The 25,698-nt window shown below is 43.1% G+C and overlaps 1 protein-coding gene across 1 annotated transcript in view; it reads left to right on the forward strand.

The window, feature by feature from the left end:
- Positions 1–25,698, forward strand: part of DNER (delta/notch like EGF repeat containing) — a 372,368-nt gene that overhangs the window by 139,010 nt on the left and 207,660 nt on the right. Inside the window, exons 2-3 of the mRNA XM_064286606.1 lie at positions 22,477–22,773; positions 25,489–25,583. Coding sequence (XP_064142676.1) covers positions 22,477–22,773; positions 25,489–25,583 — 392 coding nt within the window. The remainder of the gene's footprint in view (positions 1–22,476; positions 22,774–25,488; positions 25,584–25,698) is intronic.

Raw genomic sequence — 25,698 nt, forward strand, 5'->3', positions numbered from 1 at the left:
GTTTCCTTCTCTGTGAAATAGGAGTAAAAACATCTGGCTTGCCTGCCACGCACGGTGGATCTGCCAAAGAGCTGTGTCAGTTGGGTACATCGCCAACTCATATTTCAATCATTGATCAGTACACATGTTCTCTCTGCGGTCTGCCTACTGGTCTCTTAAAATTTCAGCTACTTGGCTTCCTTAGAAGATGAGGACTGATGGACAAGCCGAGCTTCTAGCTTGTTGAGATTTCTACAGTTATAATTGGCAGAACACTGGAAATTTACTTTTTTCAAGGAAATCACTTGTAAAATGATATACTTGATAACTTTTACATATCACCCCACAACAACCATGCTTGTGTAAGCCAGAGGTTTCCAAATTTTCTTGGTTCATGCTGGTGTCACAGTAGCTTTTTTACAGTGTCCTGGGCCAAAAGAAATAGCTAGTGGGTCCAAATATTAAATACTTAAGTCCAAACAACTTAATATTTATATCTACACAACTTCATGGCTGTTTGAAAAAAATAATGCACATAAATTGAAAGAACAAGTAATATATTTATTTCATTCTAAACTAACCACAACAGCATACTAGTGGGATGTGTGTGCCTGTTGGGTACTGCATAGCTTCTCAAATTGACCCTCGCCATCCTCATTTTCTGTTCACATTGATTTTGACAGAGTACTTGATTTTTATCACAGCAACTGCTGAAAATCCAGCTTTGCTACGATATGACATCATGAAAAGGATTGTTGTTGTTGTTATTAGGTACTGGCTAGTTGATTGTGACTCATAGCCACCCTATGTACAACAGAACAAAATACTGCCCAGTCCTGTGCCATCCTCACAATCGTTGTTATACTTGAGCCCATTGTTGTAGCAACCGTGTCAATCCATCTCGTGAGGGTCTTCCTCTTTTTCACTGACCCTCTACTTTACCAAGCATGATGTCCTTCTCCAGGGATGGCCCCTCCTGATAACATGTCCCAAGTATGTGAGATGAAGTCTTGCCAACCTTGTGTCTAAGGAGCCTTCTGGCTGTACTTCTTCCAAGACAAATTTGTTTGTTCTTCTGGCAGTTTGTGGTGTATTCAATATTCTTCACCAACACCATAATTCAAAGGCATCAGTTCTTCAGTCTTCCTTATTCGTTGTCCAGCTTTCAAATTCATATGAGGCTATTGAAAATACCATGGCTTGGGCCAGGTGCACCTTAGTCCTCAAAGGGATGTCTTTGCTTTTTAACACTATAAAGGAATGTAGCAGGATCTGATGTTGACACCGGAAACTATATTGAACTTGTAGTTTGCATGATGTCTGACAGAGTTGTATATCCCTTTGACACCCTTCAAGATTAAAAATATATATATATAATCTCTGGTGCTCCTATGTGTTCACTATGGCACACCCAGTGTACTTTGGCACACAGTTTGGGAACCATGGATGCAAACACTATATGTATTGTGATTGTCATTTGACAGATGTGGAAACTGGCGTTCAGGGTTGCACAAGGGGCGCAAATATCATGCAAGGACTCCCTCCTGGAACCCAGTCCTGATAAGTGGTCATCCAGAATGCTGTTGCTGGTTGAGGAAACAGTGCTTTTCTGTGCGTTGCCAAACAGAGCAAATGTAAGGCCTTTGATGGTGTTCTGCATGACTCTGAGTCGTCTTCTGAGCATCGGCAGCAGATTCCTCTGTGGCTGGTGTGAACGACAGAGCTGTCTGTCTGAATGTGGATCTCAGCTGTTATGTGAAATGGGCTGTTTTTCTGAAAAACATTCTTCTAAGTGCACTTCTTGCTTTTCAGAAAACTATTCTCTTCTTCGTGGTAGCTATCAATGTCCATTGACTTTGAGGTTGTTCAGAGTGTTTGGAGGAGCCCAGGTGGCACAATGGTTAAGGGTTCAGCTGCTAACTGAAAGGTCAGTGGTTTGAACACACCAGTTGCTCCGTGGGAGAAAGATGTGGCAATCTGTCTCCATACCGATTACAGCCTCGGAAACCCTATGGGGCAGTTCTATTCTGTCGCATGGGGTTGCTATGAGTTGGAATAGACTTGATGGCACCCAACAACAACAACAGTGTTTGGACCACAAATACTGACTTTCCTGTATCATATACACTCTTTACTGACAAAGGGCACACGTCTTTCAGGTTTGTTTTCAGAACTTGAGCTTGGGTTGATCGGGTGTGGCTCATTCCAAACTCAAAGAACTTTTTATCATCAAAACAAAACGGACCAGGTCACAGCTAGTCTTTTCTTAATATTTTACTCTGAACGTAACTATAGACACAAACAACATTAAAAGAGTCATCTATAACTTTATAGGTATTTTAATTCCTGTTAAAGCTTTTGCAGGAAGTATTGTCTCGTGAAATTTCTTATATGATAAAGTTTCATGTTGTGAATAATTTCTGGCTGATGAGTTGAATCAGTGATGTAATTCTGGGGACTAAGAAGATCATAAAAATATTTCTGCCTTATTGCGGGTGGCTCTACAATTATTTAGCATTCTTTATTGGAGCAATAAAAAGTGGATTGCATAATCTCTGCAGGAAAAAAAGCTGTCTTTGTCTTTTCCTGCGTTCTCTCATACACATAGGCTACAGTGTTTGATGGAGTTGACATATCTGTAGTGTCTGTCATCTGTGTCCATCCACCAACATCTGGCATGCAGAGGAGTCCCTGGGCAGTGCAAACGGTTAAGCACTCAGCTGCTAACCAAAAGGTGGGAGGTTTGAGTCCAGCCAGAAGTGCGTCAGAAGAGAGGCCTGGTAATCTACTTCTGAAAAACCAGCCATTGAAAACCCTATGGAGCACAGGTCTACTTTGACACGCATGGGGTTGCCATGAGTCTGAGTCAACGGAAGGGCAGTTGGTTTACTGGTTAGGGCCTGCAGGGGTCAGCAAACTTTTTCCGAAAGGGCAAGATAGTAAATATTTTCCGTTTCGTGGGCCATAGGTCTCTGTGGCAACTACTCAACTACTCTGCCCTTCCGTAGCACAAAAGCAGCCACAGATGATAGGTAAACAAGTGAACGTGGCTGTGTTCCTGTAAGGGGGCCAAATGTGGGCCTTGCCTGGCGTGCAGGGAAAGCCGATGACCAATATAGCGGCCTTTGGGAAACTGAGAACAAGATTTGTCATGAGCTGGCAAGCAAGAAGCCAGGAGAAATTTTCTCCTATCAGGCTGCCTGTTCCAGGGGTGTGCTACACATTTCTGGGGCAGCAGAATAAGGAAGTTATACATATTCATTAAGTTTCTGGGGAATCATATGCATAATAACAGCGAGGTGGTGGGAAGACCTCTGGGCCGGATGCTGGTGCGGACCTCTCGCTTCTGAATGTTTTCCCTCAGTTGTGTCCTGCGGCACTTTGGTTCCTTTCAGTCTTTTAATGGCACTTTTGTTCTGGAGAAGTCATCTGGGGGTCTGTCCTGTGCATGCATTACAGGCCGCAGCCGGTCTTTACTGGTTCAGCCAGTCGTTTCTTATACCCAGATGGGGATCTTCTAGGAAGATCAGAAGCTGAAAAACAAATGAAAATGTCTTTTAGTGGACTCTGAAATTTGAATCTTATATAATTTTCACATGACGTGAAATATTATTGTTCTTTTGATCTTTTCCAACTATTTAAAGATGCAAAAATCATTTTTACTCGCAGGTGGCAGGCTGGGTTTGACCCATGGGCCACAGTTAGCTGACAGGTAGCCCAGAACCACACCCATCACACAGAAGGTGGTCGATAAGTACTTATTGAATGATGAAGATGATATTTTTAATAACGATTTACTATTATGAAATATTTCAACCATACAGGAAAGCACAGAGAATAATATAATTAGCATCTACCACTGCAATTCAGCATTCTTCCATATTTGTCTCAGGTTTTTTTCTTTTGTCGTTGTGATTGTTGTTGTTTAATAAAACAGCTCAGATACAGTTAAAGCCTCCTCCCCGCTCCTTGCTTTTTCTTGATCCCAGTTGCTATGCTGAGTTGGTATACAGGCTTTCTGTTCATGTTTTATACTTTTACGACGTAGGTGTAAAGTGAACACAGAAGACTCACACCGTACCTGTCTTTCCGGGACTTGCTCTTGCTTCCAGTGGTCACTGAATTTCTGAGATTGATCTAGTGTCGACGGGTGCAGCTCCCACTCATTCATTTAAATTTTCATTTAGTTTAATTTATTCATCTTTTATTTTATGAGCTTTATTCAAGAGATTCTTTCCTACCTTGAGGTCATAAAGTTATCATCCGATATTTTCATCTAGAGCAGGAATTGGCCACCTTTTTTTCATAAAGGGCCAGGAAATAAATGTTTTCGATTTTGCAGGCCATGTATTCTCTGTCGCAACCATGCACCTCTGGGAAATGGCCACAGAAAATATGTAAACTAATTGGTATGACCTGTGTTGGAAACTCCGGTGGTTCAGTGGTTAAGTGCTAAGGCTGCTAACCAAAAGTCGGTAGTTCGAATCCACCAGGTGCTCCTTGGAAACGCTATGGGGACAGTTCTACTCTGTCCTGTAGGGTTGTTATGGGTTGGAATCAACTCAACAGCAACGGGTTTGGGTTTTTTTTGGCTTTGGTGTTACAATAAAATGTTACAAAATTAGGCGATGGGCCAGATTTGGCTCCTGAGCTTTGGTTTCCTCTGCTCAAGGATTTCTGGAACCCCAACCCCCACCTCTTTAGTCTTTTTTCTGGTCATTGCAGGGTCATCTTCTGCTAATTGCTGTGGTTATAAATTCTCTTCTCATTTCTGGAACTTGGAGCTTTCCCTTCACCTCTTGCTCTTTTTCTTAAGCTTACACCTCTGAACTAAAAAAAAAAAAAAACTCGTTACCATTTAGTCGATTCCAACTCATAGCAACCCTATAGGACAGAGTAGAACAGCCCCATAGAGTTTCCAAGGAGAACCTGGTAGATTTGAATTGCTGACCTTTTGGGTTAACAGACGTAGTGCTTAACCACCACACCACCAGGGTTTCCATCTTTTATTTTATTCAATATTTTATACAAGGAAGCTCTGGTTGTTCGATGATTAAGTGCGAGGCCACTAAACCAAAAGGCTGACAGTTCAAACCCACCAGTGGCTCTGTGCAAGAAAAGACCTGGCAATCTGTTCTCATAATGACTACAACCTAGGAAACCCTATGGAGCAATCCTCCTCTGTCCTATAGGGCCACTATGAGTTGGAATTTATTCGATGGCACACAACAACAATATTCTCTATATTTTTAGCTGGAGAACTGTCTGCCCATCAGTTCAATCTGTTGTAATGAAAGTCCTGAATAATGAGACTTTCCACTAATAAAGCTGTTATTATGACTGCCTCCAGCAGTTGGTTGGCAAAGTAGAGGGTCAGCAACAAAGAGGAAGACCCTCAATGAGATGGATTGACACAGTGGCTGCCACAGTGGGCTCAAGCATAACAACGATTGTGAGGATGGCACAGGACTGGGCAGCATTTAGTTCTGTTGTACATAGGGTCGCTATGAGTCGGAACCGACTCGACCTCAGCTAACAACTGACACAGCATTTGGGCATTCGGGAAGAGTCCCCGTGTTTATAATCTTTTTACACTAACTTAATTCACAGAGGCCAAGTTGGCAAGCACTAGAAACTGAGATTGGTTCCATCGCCAAACTAAAGCGGTTCAGAGAATGCAAGCTGGCAGCCCTTCAGCCTGCATGTTCTGCTTTACTCACAGTCTTCTCAGCGCGTTTCTCTAGTCTTCCAGTTTCATGAGTTAATTGGAAATGCCAAATATTTGTTTTTTTTTTAAAGAGATGATTTGGATGACTGATATTGTAGAGAGACTTCAAGACTATAGTACCTGTGCCCTCCTGCTTCTGTAGATGTAATTATATAGGTGCCAGTTCTCTACCGATGTGCCGTTTAGCGTGTCACAGAGGAGGGAACCCCTCTGTGTTTGAAAACACAGTGCCCTGAAGTGAGCAGTCCATGGCTGATGCAAATGGTTACACCATTTGGCTGCTAACCAAAAAGTTGGTGGTTCGAGTCTACCCAGAGGCACCTCAGAAGAAAGGCCTGGTGGTCTACGTCCGAAAAATGGGCCATAGGAAACCCTGTGGAGTGCAGTTCTGCTCTAACACACAGGGGGTCGCTGTGCGTTGGAGTTGACTTGATGGCAACTGGTTCGTCCCTGACGTGTAGCTGCGATGTCTTCTCTCCTGGTTCCCAGCAGAGCTGCTCTGTGTCCACAGTGCTGTGGGATGACGGTGGTGGTGGCTTTCTGTCCTCTGCCCCGTCACTCCCTCCCCTAACCCCCAGACCACAGAGACTGCTGTCTCTGTTGCTGACCATCCTTGTTTTCGGGTTTCACAATGCGTGGCTGCTGGTGATTGGTGGGACCTTTATGGATGACCTCTTGTGTCTCTCAGCCCTGTTTTTCTATTTAATTTTTTCCTGTTGTTTCTTCTGCCTTTCATAACTTTAAAGATCCTCTTAGCTTCCACCCGAGAAAAAGGAGCAACGAAGAAACCCTTGGCCCCTTGGTAGGAGTTGTCTGCCAGGCACAGAGCATCTTGCCGACCATTCTATAAGATGACTAATCCAAGAACACATGCTTTTTGGGGCCCTTTCCCTCTTGGTTATTTGAAAACAACTGCTAGTGGATATCCAGGGCCTGCTCTTTCGGTGGCTTGAATTTTAATGTGTTTCCTTTTGCGCTTTTTTTTCTTAGTGAAGCTGCTCATACAAAGTCTGCTGGTTACAGAAGGCGTATGTCCAGGTGAATGAGGATGGACAGTGTGAAGACTTTGGGTCTGCCTGCAGAGCCCCTGGCTTTTGTCCTTGTCTCCGGGAGCAGATGGGTATTACAGTTAGAGCAGCTGCTTCCATTTAAAGGCAGAGGGAATTTTGTGTGCCTACAGAGAGAATAACAAACATCAAAGTAGTCAAGAAGCCAGCCAGGTGCACACGCATACATAACACTTTGCAGCTTAAAGCATAAACCATGGCCAAATAGGGCCAGCCTGGTATTTCTCTTCTGTAACCTGAGTTTCACTAGCACCCGTGGATTTCTCTCCTTGCTAAGGGTCTGGCCTGGGCCTCAGAGCCAGCAGATTTGCAAGAACAAGAAACACCGCAGGTGAAGAATGGTCAAAAAAGAAAGCAATGTGGTCTCTTCTTTGTTTCAGACAATCGATATTGAGGGCCTAAGAGCCGTGGTGGTGCAGTGATTAAGAGCTCGGCTATTAACCGAAAGATCGGCAGTTCGAATTTACCAGCTTCACCACTTGTAAACCCTACAGGGCTGTTCTACTCTGTCCTGTAAGGTTGCTGTGAGTCTGAATCGACTCCATGGCAACGGGAGTCTGCGTGCCTGAGGTCCCTAGGTGAGGCAAGCAGTTTGCTCTCTGCTACTTACCGAAAGGTTGGTGGTTCGAATCCACTCAGTAGTGCTGTGGAAGAAAGGCCTGGCAATCTAGTTCCATAAAAGATTACGGTCAAGAAAACCCTGTGGAACAGTTGTACTGTGTCACACACGGGGTCGCCATGAGTTGGAATCAATTCAGTGGCATGGATTTGGTTTTCTACTGTGTGCTTGGTTTTGCAGCTCTCTGTTACCCCATACAAGTGTCATTTGTCAGGTATACCTTTTAAAAAATAAAATAATTGAGACTACCGTTGGGGTCACATAACAGGACCAAGAGGCTCTTTTTTAAAGAATAAGTCTGACTTGGGAAACCCTGGTGGAGTAGTGGTTAAGTGCTACGGCTGCTAACCAAAAGGTCAGCAGTTTGAATTCACTAGACGGTCCTTGGAAACTCTATTGGGCAGTTCTACTCTGTCCTATAGGGTCACTATGAGTTGGAATCGACTTGACAGCAACGGGTTTTGTTTTAAGTCTGACTTGAACACATTCCCTTGGACTCCATTTTCCTTGATGAGCCTACAGGCATCTCACGTTCCATGGATGCAAAATGGGCTCCTTCAACAAAACCGTAAACCAGGGTCCTCGGGGCTGCTGAGCTAAGCCTGCTTGCTATGGTGTTCTTTCCATAGGAGTTGCTCTGAGGAGTTGCTCACAGTTGGGCTCTGTTAACCTGGAATCTACAGTGAACTGGAGCCAGGTTCCTCTCATTCCACTGAGCACCAAGGTCCTCTCCTTGACCCACTGGATGATGGACCTGACCCCTCCACGGGACCTAAACTGCTCTTGTCCAATGCCAACTCCACTTTCCAGCAGTCTTGCTACTTGTGCTCTGGTAGCCTATGGCAGTTAGCCACACTGTCCTTCCAAAAACCACTCCTTGACCCAACGAGATGCAATAAGAGTCAATATGGGATATAGAAAAGGGATGCAGTTTGGAATCATTGAGACTCGGGTTCAGATCCCAGCTCTGACACCTCCCAGGTGTAGCCTTGGACCAGCTACTTAACCTTTCTGAGCCTTAGTTCCCTACAGATGAAATGGGGCTAGTATCTATTTCAAGGGGTTGTTACCAGCAAATGAGTTACTACATATAAAGGTACCTGTTGTGTATGGATGGAGTCCTGGTGGCACAGTGGTTAAGTGCTCAGCTGCTAACCAAAAGGTTGTTCGTTGGAACCTACCAGCCACTCCTCGGGAGAAAGATTTGGCAGTCAGCTCCTGTAAAGATTGGAAACCCTATGGAAGCAGTTCTACTCTGTCCCATAGGGTTGTTATGAGTCAGAATTGACTTGCTGGCATTAGGTTTGGTTTTGGTTTGGGTGTGTATGGGCCCTCAAGGCATTTTAATTTCTGCCTTTTATCCCCTGCCCCCTTTCTATTCTCTTCCATGATGTTTTCCTGCCTCTAACTGATCCCCCCTGCCTTTTCTGATGACTTGCCCTCAATGATCTCTGATTTTTTGTAGCATGCAAATGTCAACCACTCCTCTGTATATTCTGATAATTTCCAAATTGGAATCACAAGCTTATAGCTTTGTCCTGAATACCAGATTTGTATTTATAATCGCTTAAGGACATCACGTACTACTACCATGGTTTCATTTTGCTGCTTGTGGCCTTTACTCAAAAGGAAACGACATTGTATTGGGGGGAATTTATTCCTGTTGTTGGTCAAGGTTATAGTTCTTTTTTGTTTTTTTCTTTCTTTCATTGTTATGTAGTATTCCGTAATGTGCATGTACTACAATCTATTTATCCATTCTACTCTTAATGGATATCGGGTTGTTTCTAGTTTTTGGCTATTACAAATTATGATGCTATGAGCATTCTCGTATGTATCTCTTGGTGTGTATTTGCTTGCATGTATTTTAGGCATATATGGATTGGTGGATTAGGCAGATTGCGGGTCCCACGGTAATTCAACCTTAGTAGATAATGAAAACCTGTTTTCTCAAGTGGTTTGTTATGGATTGAATTGTGTCCCCCAAAGATGTGTGTTAACTTGACTAGGCCATGATTTCCAGTATTGTGTGATTGTCAATCATTTTGTGATCTGATGTGATTTTGTGATGTGTTGTAAATTCTGCCTCTATGATTTTAATGAGGTAGGGTTAGAAGCAGTTATGTTTATGAGGCAGGACTCAGCCTACAAGATTAGGTTGTGTCTTAAGTCAATCTCTTTTGAGATATAAAAGAAAAAAGTGAGCAGGGAGACATGGGGTTCTCTTACCACCAAGAAAGCAGCTCAGGGAGCACAGTTTTTTTTTTAGGGTTAGCAGCAGTTATGTTTATGAGGCAGGACTCAGCCTACAAGATTAGGTTGTGTCTTAAGTCAATCTCTTTTGAGATATAAAAGAAAGAAGTGAGCAGGGAGACATGGGGTTCTCTTACCACCAAGAAAGCAGCTCAGGGAGCACAGTATGTCTCTTGAACCTGGGGTTCCTGGGCAGAGTAGCTCCCAGACCAGGAAAAGATTGATGACAAGGACCATCCCCCAGAGCCAATAGAGAGAGAAAGCCTTTCCCTGGAGCTGACTCCCTGAATTTGGACTTCTAGCTTCCTAGATTGTGAGAGAATAAATTTCTCTTTCTTAAAGCCATCCACCTGTGATATTTCTGTTATGGCGGCACTAGGTGACTAAGACATAGTTGTACCAATATACACTTCGGCAACCACTTTACATTTCCTGTCGTGTTATGTCTTCACTAGCACTTGCCAGGTTTCTGGGTTTGGCTGTTCTGGTCAACGTGTAGTGGTCTCTCATTGGAATTTTACTTTGTACTTCTCTGATTGCTAATGAAGTTGAGCAACTTTTCCTATATTTATTGGCCATTTGAATATAATTTTTGGTGATATGTCTTTTCAAGTCTCCTTTTCCATGGAGTTGTCTTTTTTTTCTCAGTGATGTATAAGAATTCTTTATTCTGGAGCTGCGTCCTTTGAGGACTGCAGGTATTATAGATATCTTCATCCATTCTGTGACTTCCTTTTTTAGTCTCTGGCATGTTTTAATGAAAAGTTAATAATTTTGGTATCATCCAATTTGTTAACATTTTCCTTTATAGCTAGTGCCATTTGTGTCCTGTTTATTAAATCTTTTCCCCCAAATCATGAAGATATTCTCTTCTGTTATCTTTTAGAAACTTGCTTTCTTGGGCCATTCATATTCAGATCCGAAAACCACTTAGGATTTATTTTTGTGTATGGTATGAGGTAGGGGTTAAACTTTAATTCCCCCGTACGTGTATCAATTTATTGAAAAGACTGTATTTATTGCACTGCTCTAGGCAGATAATTTTGTTAGAAATCAAGGACTCATATATGTTTGGTTTCTCTTTCTTGGCTCTCCATTCTACTCCATTCGTCTATTTGTTCATTGTTCTGCCAATATCACACTGTCGTAATTACTGTAGCTTTCAAATTCTTGATATTTTGTGGAGTGAGGCCTCCCACGTGTCTTTTCTTATTCTAGAGTGCTTGGGCTATTTTGGCCTATTTTTAACAAGGGGGAAAAAAAAACAACTGTTGAAACTGTAGATCACTTTGGGGAAAATTTGAACCTTTGTAATATTGGCTTTTCTAACCCATGACTAGACTATCTTTCCGTTTCTTTATGCCTTCTGTAATTTCTCTCAATACTATTTTACAATTTTACAGTTCTCTTTGTGGTGCCCTGGTGGCTCAGTGGTTAAATGTTTGGCTGCTAACCAAAACATTGGCACCTTGAATTTAGCAGCTGCTTCTTGGAAACGCTTGTGGCAGTTCTACTTTCTCCTGTAGGGTCACTATGAGTCGGAATCAATTTGACGGCAATGGGTTTGGTATTTAATATTTTTTGATGTATTGTAAACAATATCTTTCTTAAATTTTTTTTTTTGCAGACATATATAAATGCAATTGTTATGTTTTTGACCTAGTATCTTGCAAACTTGCTGAAGTTATATATTGTAATAATTTATCTGCTTGCATAATCACATAGTCTCTTGATCTTGACTTTTCTTCCCTGTTTGATCCTCACACTTTGTCATTCTTGCCTTGCTGCACTGGCTAGAACCTTAGTATATTGTCAATAGCAGACATCCTTGTTTTGTTCTCAGTTTCAGAGAGAACCCTCTCGACGTTTCATTAGTGAGCATTATGTTGGCTGAAAGTTCCTTTTAGGTACTCTTCACGAGAGTACAGAACTTTCTTTCTGTTTCCAATTTGCTAAAAGTCTTTACCCTAAATGGGTGTTGAGTTTAATAACAGGTTTTTTTCTGTACCATTTGAGATGATCGTCTGCAGTTTGTAGGAAGTTTAATTCCTGGGTTGTCTGCAGGCTCCTATTCCTGACTAGGCAGGGAGGTAAGAGTTGACCTGTCTCCCTCTTCAGAGCACTTTTGTTTTGTAATAAGAGCTTGCTAGCATTTACGAGTGGATCTCCTATGAGAAGCAAAACAAGAATGTGGGCACTGAAATTGCTCTGTACGTTTCTGACTTCCATTGTGGAACTGGTCCTTGAATGACTAGAGGAAAAAAGAAGAAGGGGGGGTGGGGAGAAGTGATTCCTTTGAGGCTGGTGTGCCGACGCAAGTAAACGCCACTGAATGTTATCGCTTAGGATCTAGTTAAATATGGAAACCAAGGACCAAAGAGTATGCTAGGATCTGAAGAACAGTTCATTTGATTCTTGCTATAACTGAGCAGGGCTTAAAGATTGATCTATCAACTATGTATGATAGCCAGATGAAAGCAAAAGTACTGCAATTTTAAGGCAATTTCCAAATGCAGCGTTTCAAAGAGACGCCATAAAAAAGTAGGGAAACAATTAGACATGTAGTGGTTTATTTTTAATGGAACATCTCGTAGTCCTAAGTTTGGATTCTGTTTGTAATCTCCTTTTAGCCTACTTACAAATGTGACTCAATCCACGTGCAAAAATCAGGACAGGCTGGCTACAAGAAACTTGATTCAGAATTGAGGGGAAAAATTGACTACCTAAATTAGCCTTAGCGTGATTTTTCTAGTGGATCCAGAATCCATAATACAGAAGTATTAAAACATGGGAATATGTTCTTTATTCAGGAAAGTGAATGAACATTTTCATTATTTGAATCTAAGAAATATTCATGGGATGCGTTCCTTGGCTGAGTCTACTACTGGCATAAATATTGTAGTGATTTTTTTTTTTTTTTCCACATCTTTACTCCTGGTGGGTAAACAGTTGGTGTTGGACTACAGTTGAGATCTTTATTGAACAAAGTGGGAAAAATTCCTCTTCTATGACAAAAATACTATGACAGTTGGACTCCAACATTGTTCATTTGCCTTTCAGCACGAAGATGACATTTTTCCACCAGCGGAATCCCCATTTTGGACGTAGAAATACAATGTTAAGAGCTGAAAGGACTTTAGAACTGTCTAGACCCATCTCTTCTTTTTACAGTTGAGGAAAGTGAGTCCCAGGAAACGTCCTGGGCTCATCCAACATCACCCACAAATGAGAGGAGGACTCCAGGTTTCAGCTGCTGCATCACAGGGTCTCAGGCAGGCAATTGTTCATTATCATTTCTCCAGTAACCCCGAACTCTGAATTCTAGAGTACCTTTGTATGATCCGCTCTCACAGTTGGCCGACTTAGACACTCTCTTGGTACTTCAAGGCCCCTTGGTTGGTGTGATCCTTCTGTACCCACCCTCCTCCAAGCTCTCACCTATTTCTAAGTTTAGCTTTTATAGTGGGCTGCCTATCATTCATCTCCGTTTAGTTCAGTTAATAATGGGTGGATGGGGGTGGGGAGGTGGGGAGGATTTCCACATTTCTACCAGTAAAGGAGTGATGAGGGTATAAACCCCCACTCTGTTTTGACTTTGAGTGGGGTCTCTAGATAAGTATTCCTTTCATACTGCCAAGATTCCTTCTGCCACATTCCTGAACATAATTCCTATGCTTAAAAGTGTATCTAGTCCCATCTCTGCCTTAAGTTGTATCGACAAATATCCTTCCGTTACTTAAGCACTTCCTACATGACAGCCCAGTAAGGGGGTTAGATGTGGAGAAAAAAAATACATGCAATTGCTGTTGACTTTATAATGGTGCTGTTAAAAATGGTCTTCTTCCTTTGAGTCCTCCCAGATGATCCCACCTACTTGTCTTCTTTCTTTTGTGAAACCCAAAGTACTTATTGGCTAGACCAAAGCTTGGAAAACTGAAAGGCCGGATCCTAAATATTATAGGCTTTGAGGGCCAGAGAGTCTCTGTTGCAACTATTTAACCATTGCTGTAGCACAAAACCAGTCAAAACATAAACACATGGGCATGATTGTATTCCAATAAAACTTTATCTACAGGAACAGACTGGATTTAGCCTGCAGGTTGTGGTTTTCTGACCCCTGGCCTATCCCAAAAATGTCTAAATTTTGGTCTTTGGACCAGGCTCATCGGAATCATCTGGGGAACACTGGTGGCACAAACAGTTAAGCGCTTACTGCCAAATGAAGTGTTGGCGGTTCAAGCCCACCCAGTGGTTTGCGTAGGAGAAAAGACCTGGTGATCTGCTTCCATAGAGAGTAGAGCCAATAAAACCTGTTATGGGACAGTTCTACTCTATCACATGGGGTCACTATGATTTGAATTCGACTCCACGGCGCCCAAAAGCAACAGGCAGTTTCTGATTACCAGCTTGGGGCCAGGGAATCTGTACTAAAAAGTATTCCCTAATTGATTCTGCCCCTCAGACAAGCTGCGAAAACAGTGGTCCATTCTGCTTACTTCTTAACATCACTCGCATGTTCCCCTTAGTTATTTCTCATCTGTACCTACATCTTACTCCTCAATGGAAGTGTATGAGGCCACATATCCCCTCAGTGATCATGTGCTGCTGGCTCATTTAAGGTGTGTGTCATGGATTGAATTGTGTCCCCCAAAATGTGTGTATCAACTCGGTTAGGCCATGTGTGGTTGTCCTCCATTTTGTGATGGTAGTTTTATGTTGAGAGGATTAGGGTGGGATTGTAACATCACCCTTACCCAGGTCACCTCCCTGATCCAAGGTAAAGGGAGTTTCCCTGGGGTGTGGCCTGCACCACCTTTTATCTCTCAAGAGATAAAAGGAAAGGGAAGCAAGCAGAGAGTTGGGGACCTCATACCACCAAGGAAGCAGCACCAGGAGCAGAGTGGGTCCTTTGGACCTGGGGATCCTGTGCAAAGAAGCTCCTAGTCCAGGGGAAGATTGACGAGAAGGCCGACGAGAGAGAAAGCCTTCCCCTGGAACTGATGCCCTGAATTTGGACTTTTAGCCTACTTTACTGAGAGAAACTAAACCTCTCTTTGTTAAAACCATCCACTTGTGCTATTTCTGTTATAGCAGCACTAGATGACTAAGACACTGTGCCATCAGTATGTGTAGGGTGAAGGGTTGGAATGAAAGCTCTCCTCCTGGGCTTCATTGAGTTTGGTTTCCTCAACACCCTTCCCACTCCCCAGGATGATTTTGACCATTGAGCATGGCAATCAATATGTGACGAAGGGGGGGACCCCTACTCTGCTGTGTTCTTCTCTGGACCTTCTAAAAAGAGTGTCAATGAGAGCCGAGTGGTCGACCATAGAATTCTAATCAAGGAGCTAGAGGAGGCCTTGAGATGTTCTACCCCAGTCCTTCATTTAATCCACCATGAATGTGTGGTCCAGGGCAGGTAATCGACTTGCCCAGAGTCTCTCAACCATCTGGGCAGACAGGGCTGCCTGCTGGGACGCTGGCTGCTCAATCAGCTCCATTTTCCATTAGGGAACTCCCAGGCTACCTCCTGCCTCTTGGTGGGAAGCATCCAGAGTTGCTGCCTTTGCCTTGTTGAGAGTGCCGCTGTCATTCCAAAAGGCACCATCTCGGAGATCTGCTTATGATCTGCTCATTTCATACCCATAATGATCAAACCCATTCTCTCAGCATTACAGCTTTTGAGTGATTTCAATGAAAAAAGGGACTTCATCTCAAACAAAGCAGACGATCATGCGTATTGGCATGTATATAAGCAGGGTATGAACTGATAAGTAGACTGCTTAGGGTGAGTCCATGTTGTATGTCTGACTCCCCTATTAGACTTCTAGCTCTTGGAGATCTGTTGTTGGTGTTATTGGGTGCCGTTGAGTTGATTCCGACTCACAACGACCCCTCAGGGCACAGTAGAACCGCTCCACAGAGTTTCTAAAGTCTTCATCTTTATGGGAGCAGATTGCCAGGCCTTTCTCCTACTGAGCTGCTGGTGGGCTTGAACCACCAACCTTTTGGTTAGCAGCCAAGCGCTTAAGCATTTCAGTACCAGGGCTCCTTCTTTGCGGGCTGGCACTGGGCTTCTTCATCTCCCTGACCCCTCTTCTAGGTACCTTACCTGCGTATCAGAGGTGCTTGATAAATGTCATGTGAATTACTGACCAGCCAGATTGAGTATTCTGCAGAAATACGCACGGTTGGGAACAAAGCCCATGAATTCTCTGAACTAGTGCAGGAGAATCACCTGGGAAGGCCCCCCATTGCACAGGTGATGCCCATGCGGGTGTTCACAAGCTACACTTTGAAGAAGCCTGTCATGGATTGAATTGTGTTCCCCAAAAGTTATCTATTTGGCTAGGCCATGATTCCCAGTATTGTGTGATTATCCATCGTTTTGGCATCTGATGTGTTGTAAATCCTAATCTCTTCCTGTGGCTAATGTGGCAAGATTAGATTATGTTAAAGAGGATTAGGGTGGGATGTAACACTCTTACTCAGGTCACATCCCTAATCCATTATAAAAGGAGTTTCCCTGCGGTGTGGCCTGTACCACATTTTATCTTACAAGAGATAAAAGGAAAGGGAAACGAGCAGAAAGTGGGGAACCTCATACCACCAAGAAAGCAAAGCTGGGAGCAGAGCATGTCCTTTGGACCCAGGGTTCCCATGTTGAGAAGCTCCTAGTCCAGGGGAAGATTGATGACAAAGACCTTCCTCCAGAGCTGACAGAGAGAAAGGCTTCCCCTGGAGCTGATGCCCTGAATTTGGACTTTTAGCCTACTAGACCGTGAGAGAATAAACTTCTATTTGATAAGGCCATCTACTTGTAGTATTTCTGTTACAGCAGCACTACATGACTAAGACAAGGCCCTAATTGCTTTGACATACTCTGTAAATGGGCCTCTTTCATTCCTGTTTTGACCTTTCATCTTTTTGTTAGTGTTCCCATGGGGAAGGCATGGGAATTGCCAAAGCATGAGTAGCAGATAGTGTAAAGAAGGAAGACAGCCCCTGCCCAGGGTTTCACACAGCCTTCGAATGGGCTTGGCAGGAACTTTAGCTTGCATCTGGCCCCCTGTCAAACCCTCCATCACACCCCATAAATGCTCTTGGTTGTAGTATAAATGATTTGACACCAGTTAAAAGTCTAGGGTTAGCATGCTCACTGCTACCTGGAAGGTTGGAGGCCGAAGTCCACCCAAAGGGGTCTCAAAAGACAGGCCTGGTGATCTCCGCCTGAAAAATCAGCCACCGAAAACCCCAGGGAACACAGTTCTGCTGTGACATATATGAGCTCGCCATGAGTCTGAATTGACTGGACGACCAATGTTTTTTAAAAGTGTAAAATAAAATGTGAAAAGAACAGTTTCAGTTTAGTTTGATGAGGTGAAGAAATTGGGCTGGAATAGATGAATTAATGTGATACAACAAACATACAGCATTTAATAAATGAGCCCATTGGTAAGCTGTAAGCAGAAAACCATTAACTCATGGGCTTTCTCTTTATTCTTTCTTATAGCCGATTTTACAAAGGCTCAAATATTTTTTTACGCATCATTAGGAGCCAGGAATCGTAGCCAAGGAAATATTACCTGTTAAATGTTGTGTATCCCCAAAATCAGTTCTATTAATTATATTTTTGCCTCGTTATGCATTTTGGCAGTTGGGTTATTTCCTGCTTATAATTCAGGCTTAATGGAATTCAGGAGCGGTAGCGACCTCTGCAAAAGTACTTTTCTTCTATGAGATAACGACAAATACAAACTTAAAAAAAAAAAAAAACAACTCAGTAAGTTGTGCATAGGAAAACAGGACTTATGATAAGTATGTATGACTTCAGGATTTTGCTTAAAGGCCAGGGCTTACATTTTATCTTTTATTTGCTGTTAAGCGACTTAAACAGATTAAATGTCTTATATTTATTTATTTGTTTATTTTATGAGGCCACTCTGAAGTGTTAGAGACTATAATGACAGGCCCTTGCTACTGTTCATGAAACAACCAGATACAGGATTCCATGATCCCGAAATGCACTTAATTCTTTGCTTTGTATCCCAGTGTGTGCGTGTGCATGTGTGTGTGTGTGAGTGTGTGAGTGTGTGAGATCATGTGTATGTGTGGGTGTGAGTGTGTGTTTCTGAGCGTGTGTGTTTGTGTGCGTTAGGTCGGCTCATCTTCTGCTCTGAATTCCTTTAGAAATCTGTATAATTGACAGTTTAATTGTATCCTTTCCCCTCTCTCTCTCACTGGGAGTTTCTGCCCTTCACGTCAGTTGTGCTTGTTTGATCGCATACGCTGTTCTGCAGCCCCTACGTCTATGAAGTCCAGACAGCAGCACCTTCTGAGTCCTTTATTCTCAGCACATTGTTCATTCAGCTTTTTGTTCCCTTACCTGGTGGAACTGACTCTTGCATATGGCAAATTGGGGATGGTCTTTTACCACCCAACTCTACCCACCCTATCTACCAGAATGTGCGCACTGCCTGCTGGGCTGCTGGGCATCTGTTTTTATTAGCATTTTATTCCCAGACCTGGTACAGTTCCTATCAAGTAGTAAACACTCAGTCAATATTAGTTGAATATTATTACTATCACACCTTTATTCTAAAAAAAACATTTAAGGTAGCCTTAATCAGCCTACATTTAATCCTGACTTATTTTCTGCAGCTTACAGAAATATAGGATTATCTTTTGTCTTCTCCACGGGCATTTCCTATTTTGAGTGATAATCATTTGATATCAAAGTTGTGGCACCGTGTTGTAGAAAGAACTCTTGGCCGGAAGTCAGAAGACATGGTCGTAGTCCTGGCTTCCTCCTGCAGTGGTTGTGGAAGTTAAGATGGGCTGTTCAGCTCCGCTGCCCTTCTGTTCTCCAACAGAGAAATAGGTTCAGAAAAATCCTTGTCTCTCTTGAAGTTATTGGGTGGGACAGATGGGATACGATATGGAATGCTCTGTGAAAGCTCTACATGGCCATCTTGGGGTGAGCGCTTGGGATCACATCTGGTGCCTTTACCTTGAGAAGAATGGAAATGCGTGCTCTGGATTTTTTCTGGAGGGGGTGCTGATCTAAGCTGCCCTTGGTGCCTCTGTGGGGACTGGCTACTGTCAGCAGCGGGCTGGGGTGATGGAGCAGAAGCCAGGGGCCTTCTGGCCACCCGATTGGCAGCCTGTGCCTCAGTAACATCATTCTGTAAGCTGCACAATGGAGATTTGGAGTTCGGGAATGAATGTTTAAATCGACCCCTTAGGGCAGCGGTGGTTCAGTGGCACAATCGTTGCCTCCCATGTGGGAGATCCAGGTTTGACTCCTGGCCAGGGCACCTCACGTATAGCCACCACCCGTCTGTTAATGGAGGTTCGTGTGTTGCTGGGATGCTGAACAGGTTTCCCCAGGACTTTCAGATTGAGACAGACTATGAACAAAGGCCTGGCAATGCACTTATGAAAACCAGCCGGTGAAAACCCTATGGATCACAATGGTCCAATCTGCAAGTGATCAAGGGGATGATGGCAGACTGGGCTGTGTTTAGTTCAGTTGCGTATGGGGTCGCTATGACTCGATGGCCACCTTGCTGGCAGCTAACAACAACATTCATCCCTATGACTTAAATGTATTTCCATGTTTACATGCATATATTAAAATCCTTAATTTGTGACTAGGTCTACCTCAACATTTTAAAAGTTTATTTGAGAAACATGGCTTTCAATACCCCTTGTTTCCGTAGCTAATTAAATTCTTTTTCCCTCTTGTCATATAATTCTTGGGGTGACACCCATGCCATGAAGCCTTCCTAAAAATAAATCAGAAATGAGATAACAGTGTCATGACTTAACAGACAGTTCACAGCCCTCCCTCATCTTATATTCCTTCCCCCAAATCCATTGATCTACCTATCTTTATTTCTTTCTACAGCTTTTTAAAAGCACGCCTGCATTTTCTGTATCCTTCGATGTGCTGGGGATAGAGAAATGAACAAGGTCCCTGCGCTCATGGGGCTCATATTTTTGTGGGAGAGAAAAAAAAAAAAAGAGATTATTTTAAATTTTGTAACCAAGGAAGGCTTCTTGGAGGAGGTGATGATGGAGTAGTAAACTGCTTGAAATGAACTGAAGAGCCATGAAAAGTTGGGGGAAAAGCATTCCAAGCAGAGAGCCCAGCAGGTACAAAGGCCCTGAGGTGGGAATGAACTTGTCATAGTCGAGAGACAGAAAGCAGGTGAGGAGGAGGATGCTGGGAGGGAGGAAGAGTGGGAGGGGAGAGAAGATCACTGGTCAGGAAAGGGCCTGGAAGGGTCTTGTCTGTGGCAGAAGGAGTTTTGATTTTATTGTGAGTTGATAAAAATTGTAAATATTTTAAACTATTTGCAGGTTAAATGTTCTCTTGAGAATACTAAGCATCCTAAATCTGAGATTCTGTGGAGGCATGGCTGGGTTACTGCATAGGATCAGCAATTTTTGGAGCTTTATTTTACTGAGTCCTAAATCCCTTCGTATTCTTTAAGGAGGTTGTTGCAAATTATTTTATGAGGAGATTTTAGCAGATCGAGTAGCCATTTTACCAGGCAGAATTCTGTCCATGTGCTCTTATGTGTGTGAACTCATTTCAGCAAGAGAGATTGAGGGCATCATTTTTCTGGAGACTCTTCTTCACTAATTTCTATGTGACAACCATCCTTGAGAAGCCAGGGGAATATCAGGCAGAGGTCTAATTTTCTGTTCATAAGAAACAAATTCTAATTGAATAAGTGCTGAGAACGTTCTTGAACCCTTGAGGTGGCTCGAGAGAAGCAGCGTATCTTTTCCCTTTGTCTTGTAGAGTGTCTCCAAGTAATAATAAATGGTGACTCAGAGGTCAGAGTGAAGGAATCAGAGAGAAACTCACTATTTAGAGCAGGAACACATCTCAAAGACACACAGCTGAAGTCTTACCCGCCATATCCGGCGAGCTCAGGTTTCTCTGTAATCACCCTTCAAATAACGAGGTAAAAATCTTCCTGAAATTCTGTCTAATTTAGGTCACCACTAGGCTTTCTTCTAAGAAGCCCTGGTGGTGTAACAGTGAAACGCTCAGCCGCTAACCGAAAGGTTGGCGGTTCGAATCCACCCAATGGCTCCGTGGAAGAAAGATCTGACAGTTTGCTTCCACGACCTAGAAAACCCTATGGGGCAGCTCTGCTCTGTCACATGGGGTCTCTGTGAGTCGGAATCGACTCCATGGCACCTAACAACAGCAACAGCATACTTTTATTGAGCAATTGTCGTGCAAACTGCTCACCTTGAAAGCCTTTGATAAATAACATCACCTTAAAATGGGTTGTTTGTCAGGTAGGAAATTGGTAGGCATAGGTAAGCACATCTGTAGGGGAAATAAAAGAGGCAATCAGTTCTCACGAGGAATCTTTGCAAAGGTCTGTTGTTAGATGTCGCTGAGTCGGTTCCGACTCATAGTGGTCCTGTGCACAACAGAATGAAACCCTGCCTGGTCCTGCGCCATCCTCACAATCGTTGCTGTGTTTGAGCCCATTGTTGTAGCCACTGTGTCAGTCCCTCTCATTGAGGGTCTTCCTCTTTTTTGCTGACTCCTGCTTTACCAAGGAAACCCTGGTGGTGTAGTGGTTAAGTGCTAACGGCTGCTAACCAAAAAGTTGGCAGTTTAAATCCACCAGGGACTCCTTGGAAACTCTACGGGGCAGTTCCTCCCTGTCCTATAGGGTTGCTATGAGTCAGAATTGACTCAACGGCAGTGGGTTTGCTTTACCAACACGTTGTCCTTCTCCAGGGACTGGTCCCCTGATAACATGTCCAAAGTACGTGAGATGCAGTCTCGCCATCCTTGCTTCTAAGGAGTATTCAGGCTGTACTTCTTCCAAGACAGATTTGTTTGTTCTTTTGGCAGTCCACAGCGTATTCAGTATTCTTCACCAACGCTGTCATTCAAATGCATCAATTCTTCTTTTTTCCTTACTCATTGCCCAACTTTCCCATGCATATGAGGTGATTGAAAATACCATGGTTTAAAGGACATCTTTGCCTTTTAAATTTTTTTAACACTTTAAAAGTCTTTTGCAGCAGATGTACCTAATGCAATGTGTCCTTTGATTTCTTGAGTGCTGCTTCCGTGGCTGTTGATTGTGGATCCAAGTAAAATGAAATCCTTGACAACTTCAACCTTTTTCCATTTATCATGATGCTGCTCATTGGTCCAGTTGTGAGGATGTTTGTTTTCTTTATGTTGAGGTTCAATCCATACTGAAGGCTGTGGTCTTTGATCTTCATCAGTAAGTGCTTCAAGTCCTCTTCACTTTCAGCAAGGAGGGTTGTGTCATCTGCATAACACAGGTTGTTAAGGAGTCTTCCTCCAATCCTGATGCCCCATTCTTCTTCATATAGTCCAGCTTCTCGGATTATTTGCTCAACGTACAGATTGAATAAATCTAGCAAAGGTCTAGCATATGAAAAATGAGATTCCAGTTTAGACTCTTGGTATCATTTGTCATGACGGCAGCTAAAAACACAAAGTTGTTATCTTCCTAATGAGCTTCGGTTTTACCTATTTTTACCTTAAAAAATTCCTCTAGATAATGTGTTCCTGAAATCAACATTGTTTAGGGTTTTGAGTTTGGGGAGGGTGTTCTCCGCTAGGTATTGCATCGCTGGGCCCTAGCTGACTGTCTTAGGGTTGATGCTGCAATAACTTTGGGATAACCAACAGCCCGAATTGTTAAGAGCGTGTGCTTCCTAGACAGCAGCTCTGGGGCGCAGAGCTCATTGCGCAGCCGTGGTACCGCTTTGCTGATGAGGAAGTAATTGACCCATTTTTGGTCTCGTTGTAGCTTGTTGCAGATCCTTGCGCCAGCAACCCTTGTCACCATGGCGACTGTAGCGGCGGCAGTGATGGCTACCTCTGCGTTTGCGGTGAAGGCTACGAAGGCACCAACTGTGAACAGGCACTTCCCAGCCTCCCCGCCTCTGGCTGGACTGAGGCCACCGCACCCAGGCAGCTCCAGCCGGTCCCCGCCACCCAGGAGCCTGACGTCAGCCTGCCCCGCTCTCCGGCGACCGCGACCCTGCCAACGTGGCAGCCGAAAACAGGGCAGAAAGTTGTAGAAATGAAATGGGATCAAGTGGAGGTGAGGATGGTTTATTGCATCTATTTTTCTGTAAGAAGCCAGAAAATTTAAAATATTTCTAGTGGTTCTAGTATTGGCAATAAAAATGGAAGGCCTTTAAGCTACCCATTGAACAAAGCAATGCTCCTAACCTTATTCTCTGAGGCAGTCGTAGTTCAGCGGTAGAGTTCTCACCTTCCGCGAGGGAGACCCGAGTTGGATCCCTGGCCAATGCACCTCACCTGCAGCCACCACCCTTCTGTCAGGGGAGACTTGGGTGTTGCTGGGATGCTGAAGAGGTTTCAGCGGAGCTTCCAGACTAAGATGGACTAGGAAGACTAGGGCTTATCTATGGGAGGTAGCGCTAAGGGCAATTAGTGGTAAATTGCTGAATGATCTCTCATAGCTGGCAGTGGAAATCGTGATGGCCAGCTGAAAGTGCTTATTGGCACCCTGCCTCAAGCAGCACCCAGGTCGTGCATGAAGTGCCCAAGGCACACCCCCGTCCCCCATACGGCTCCAAGGGGGAAAGACCTGGAGATCTACTTTGGAAAATCAGCCAGTGAAAACCCTATGGATCACAGTGGTCCACATTTTGTGTGGGGTCACCATGAGTTTGTGGGCTGAATCTATGGTAGCTAACAACAACAACCTTATTCTGGTCCATACTTGTGTTACACACAGTCATGGTTACACAGATAAAGCATTTCAATTACAATTGTTTTGTGAGCATAAAAGGAGTAAGTAAGAAAAGAAAATGCACAAATGACATTCTTTCTGGTGAGGTATCCACATACCTGTCTCTGAGATAAATCTTCAGCAAACCCTAAACCTTCAATTTTGGGGCAGACAGCCCAATGTAGAGGCATATAAATGAACCATCACAGGACCTCCAAGTGTTGACCTACTTTTCCTTCATGGAATATTTTGCTTAAAAAAAAAAAAATTTTTTTTTTTTTTGGTTTTCCATGTTTCAGTTCTGTTTTCTTACCTTGTAGCACTTCGGTGGTATTTAGAAAAGAGCAGATATCATTGATTTTTAAAACATTTTGATAATACATTTGAAAAGGATGTTTCAAAATTTATTTCAGGCAATAGAAAATTCTTTTTGTTGAAATGTGTCCATCCTGGGTGTAGCTTATATGTTTGTTATCGAAAGTCTCATTCTGAAGATTTTTCCAGCAAACCTCTAAAAGTTGATATAAAATGTAAATGTACTAGCTCGAACTGTCAGGGAACAAACCCAAGTCCTGAGTTTGGGGCCACAGTGATGGAGTGTAATCCCATGTCATAGCCTATACTTTACGTCCATGGTAGCCTGTGGTTGTATATAAACCCCTGGTTTTGGAGCTTACATGAGGAAACGCACAGGTCAAGGAACATATCTGGAAATTTCTCTTATTGCCATAAAGAAGGTGTGTAGCATTTCTTCCTTCCTTTTCTTTTCTCGGGTAATTCTAATTCATTGACCCACTTTTTTTTCTCAATGCCACACAGTTTATGAAGGCCACATTCAGACTACAGGGAAATGTTTTTAGCCGACCTAAAAAAAAATCTGTGGACTTGCTCTGATTTCAGACTTCTAATACATGCTTTGAAGTTATGATTTTAATAGTTCTGTTCCTGGCCGTGAACCAGATTTGATTCCTAGCTTATCAGGGAAGTATCCTTTAAAGAAAAAGTCTACCTGGCCAGTCATTTAAATCTGTTTCTTTAAAGACACGCTATCTTATGGTTGGTAAGTATAAAAAAGCCTCACCTTCCCTTCACACTGTTATTTCTTAGACTGTCCCAGAAGCAGTTAAAAGTGCAGAGGAAGACATGTGAATTTGTCTGGACCGCCCCGCCTTTTATGAAGCAATGATGCTTCTTTGCAAACATGAAGCTCTTTGGAGCCTAGTAGGACTAAAGCTTATGTAACAATTGTTGGTTACATGAATTAAATTAAAGTTGGGCTCATATATTTAAATATCAATGGGGACTGTAGTCATAGACTTGACTACAGTGCATTCTGGATAATTTCTAAGTGTTGGGCATGAGGTGAAAGGGCTGAGAACTTCTGTTTTATTCTCAGTTAATTTAGAGATGATGAATACTTAAATTTTTTTTGGTGGCAATATATACAACTAAACATACTTCCATTCTCAATTTATGTATGTATGGCTCAGTGACATTGGTTAGAGGAGGGACCATTTGCTCATTAAATGAAGGGAAAGAGACAGAGAGTGAGCTCTGCTTTCTTTCCTGCAGTCTCCTGTTTATCAGATTGAGCCATCCTGGGAATATCCAAACTGCTCTCGGGAAACATTTTGCATTTCAGAAAGTCAAATGGTAAAATTTTCATTTTCTTTTAAGTTTTTTTGAGTCCCTAAGGTTTGACTTGTCCCCTCCCCATTCCCACCACTGCTTCATAGAAACAAATGGAAAAAATGTCCTCCCTGCCCCAAACAAAAAACAACCAACTAAACAACAACAGTAGAACCCCAAATCCATTGCCACTGAGTCAATTCTAACTCATAATGACCCTACAGGACAGAGTAGAACTGCCGCATAGGGCTTCCAAGGCTGTAAATCTTTACAGAAGCAGACTGCTACATCTTTCTGCCATGGAGCAGTGGGTGGGTTTGAGCCATCAAACTTTCGGTTAGCAGCAAGTGGAAATTTGCTTTACAATAAAATATTATCTTGTACTGTGATCAACTCCCATAACTAGTCTTTTTTTTTTTTTTTTTCCAGGTAATCCCAGATATTGCCTGTGGGAATGCCAGTTCCAACAGCTCTGCAGGTGGCCGCCTGGTGTCCTTTGATGTGCCACAGAACTCCTCAGTAAAGTAAGACAGTACTCCATTCAGAGGCCTTCAGCTTGGGACCGTGACCCGTATGCTGGGCTGTGTGTCTATAGGTGACGGGTCCGTAACTCATTGGTCCAGTGAGGACCATGGAAGA

The sequence above is a fragment of the Loxodonta africana genome, chromosome 6 (genome assembly GCF_030014295.1).
Source record: "Loxodonta africana isolate mLoxAfr1 chromosome 6, mLoxAfr1.hap2, whole genome shotgun sequence".
NCBI classification, from domain to species: Eukaryota; Metazoa; Chordata; class Mammalia; order Proboscidea; family Elephantidae; genus Loxodonta; species Loxodonta africana.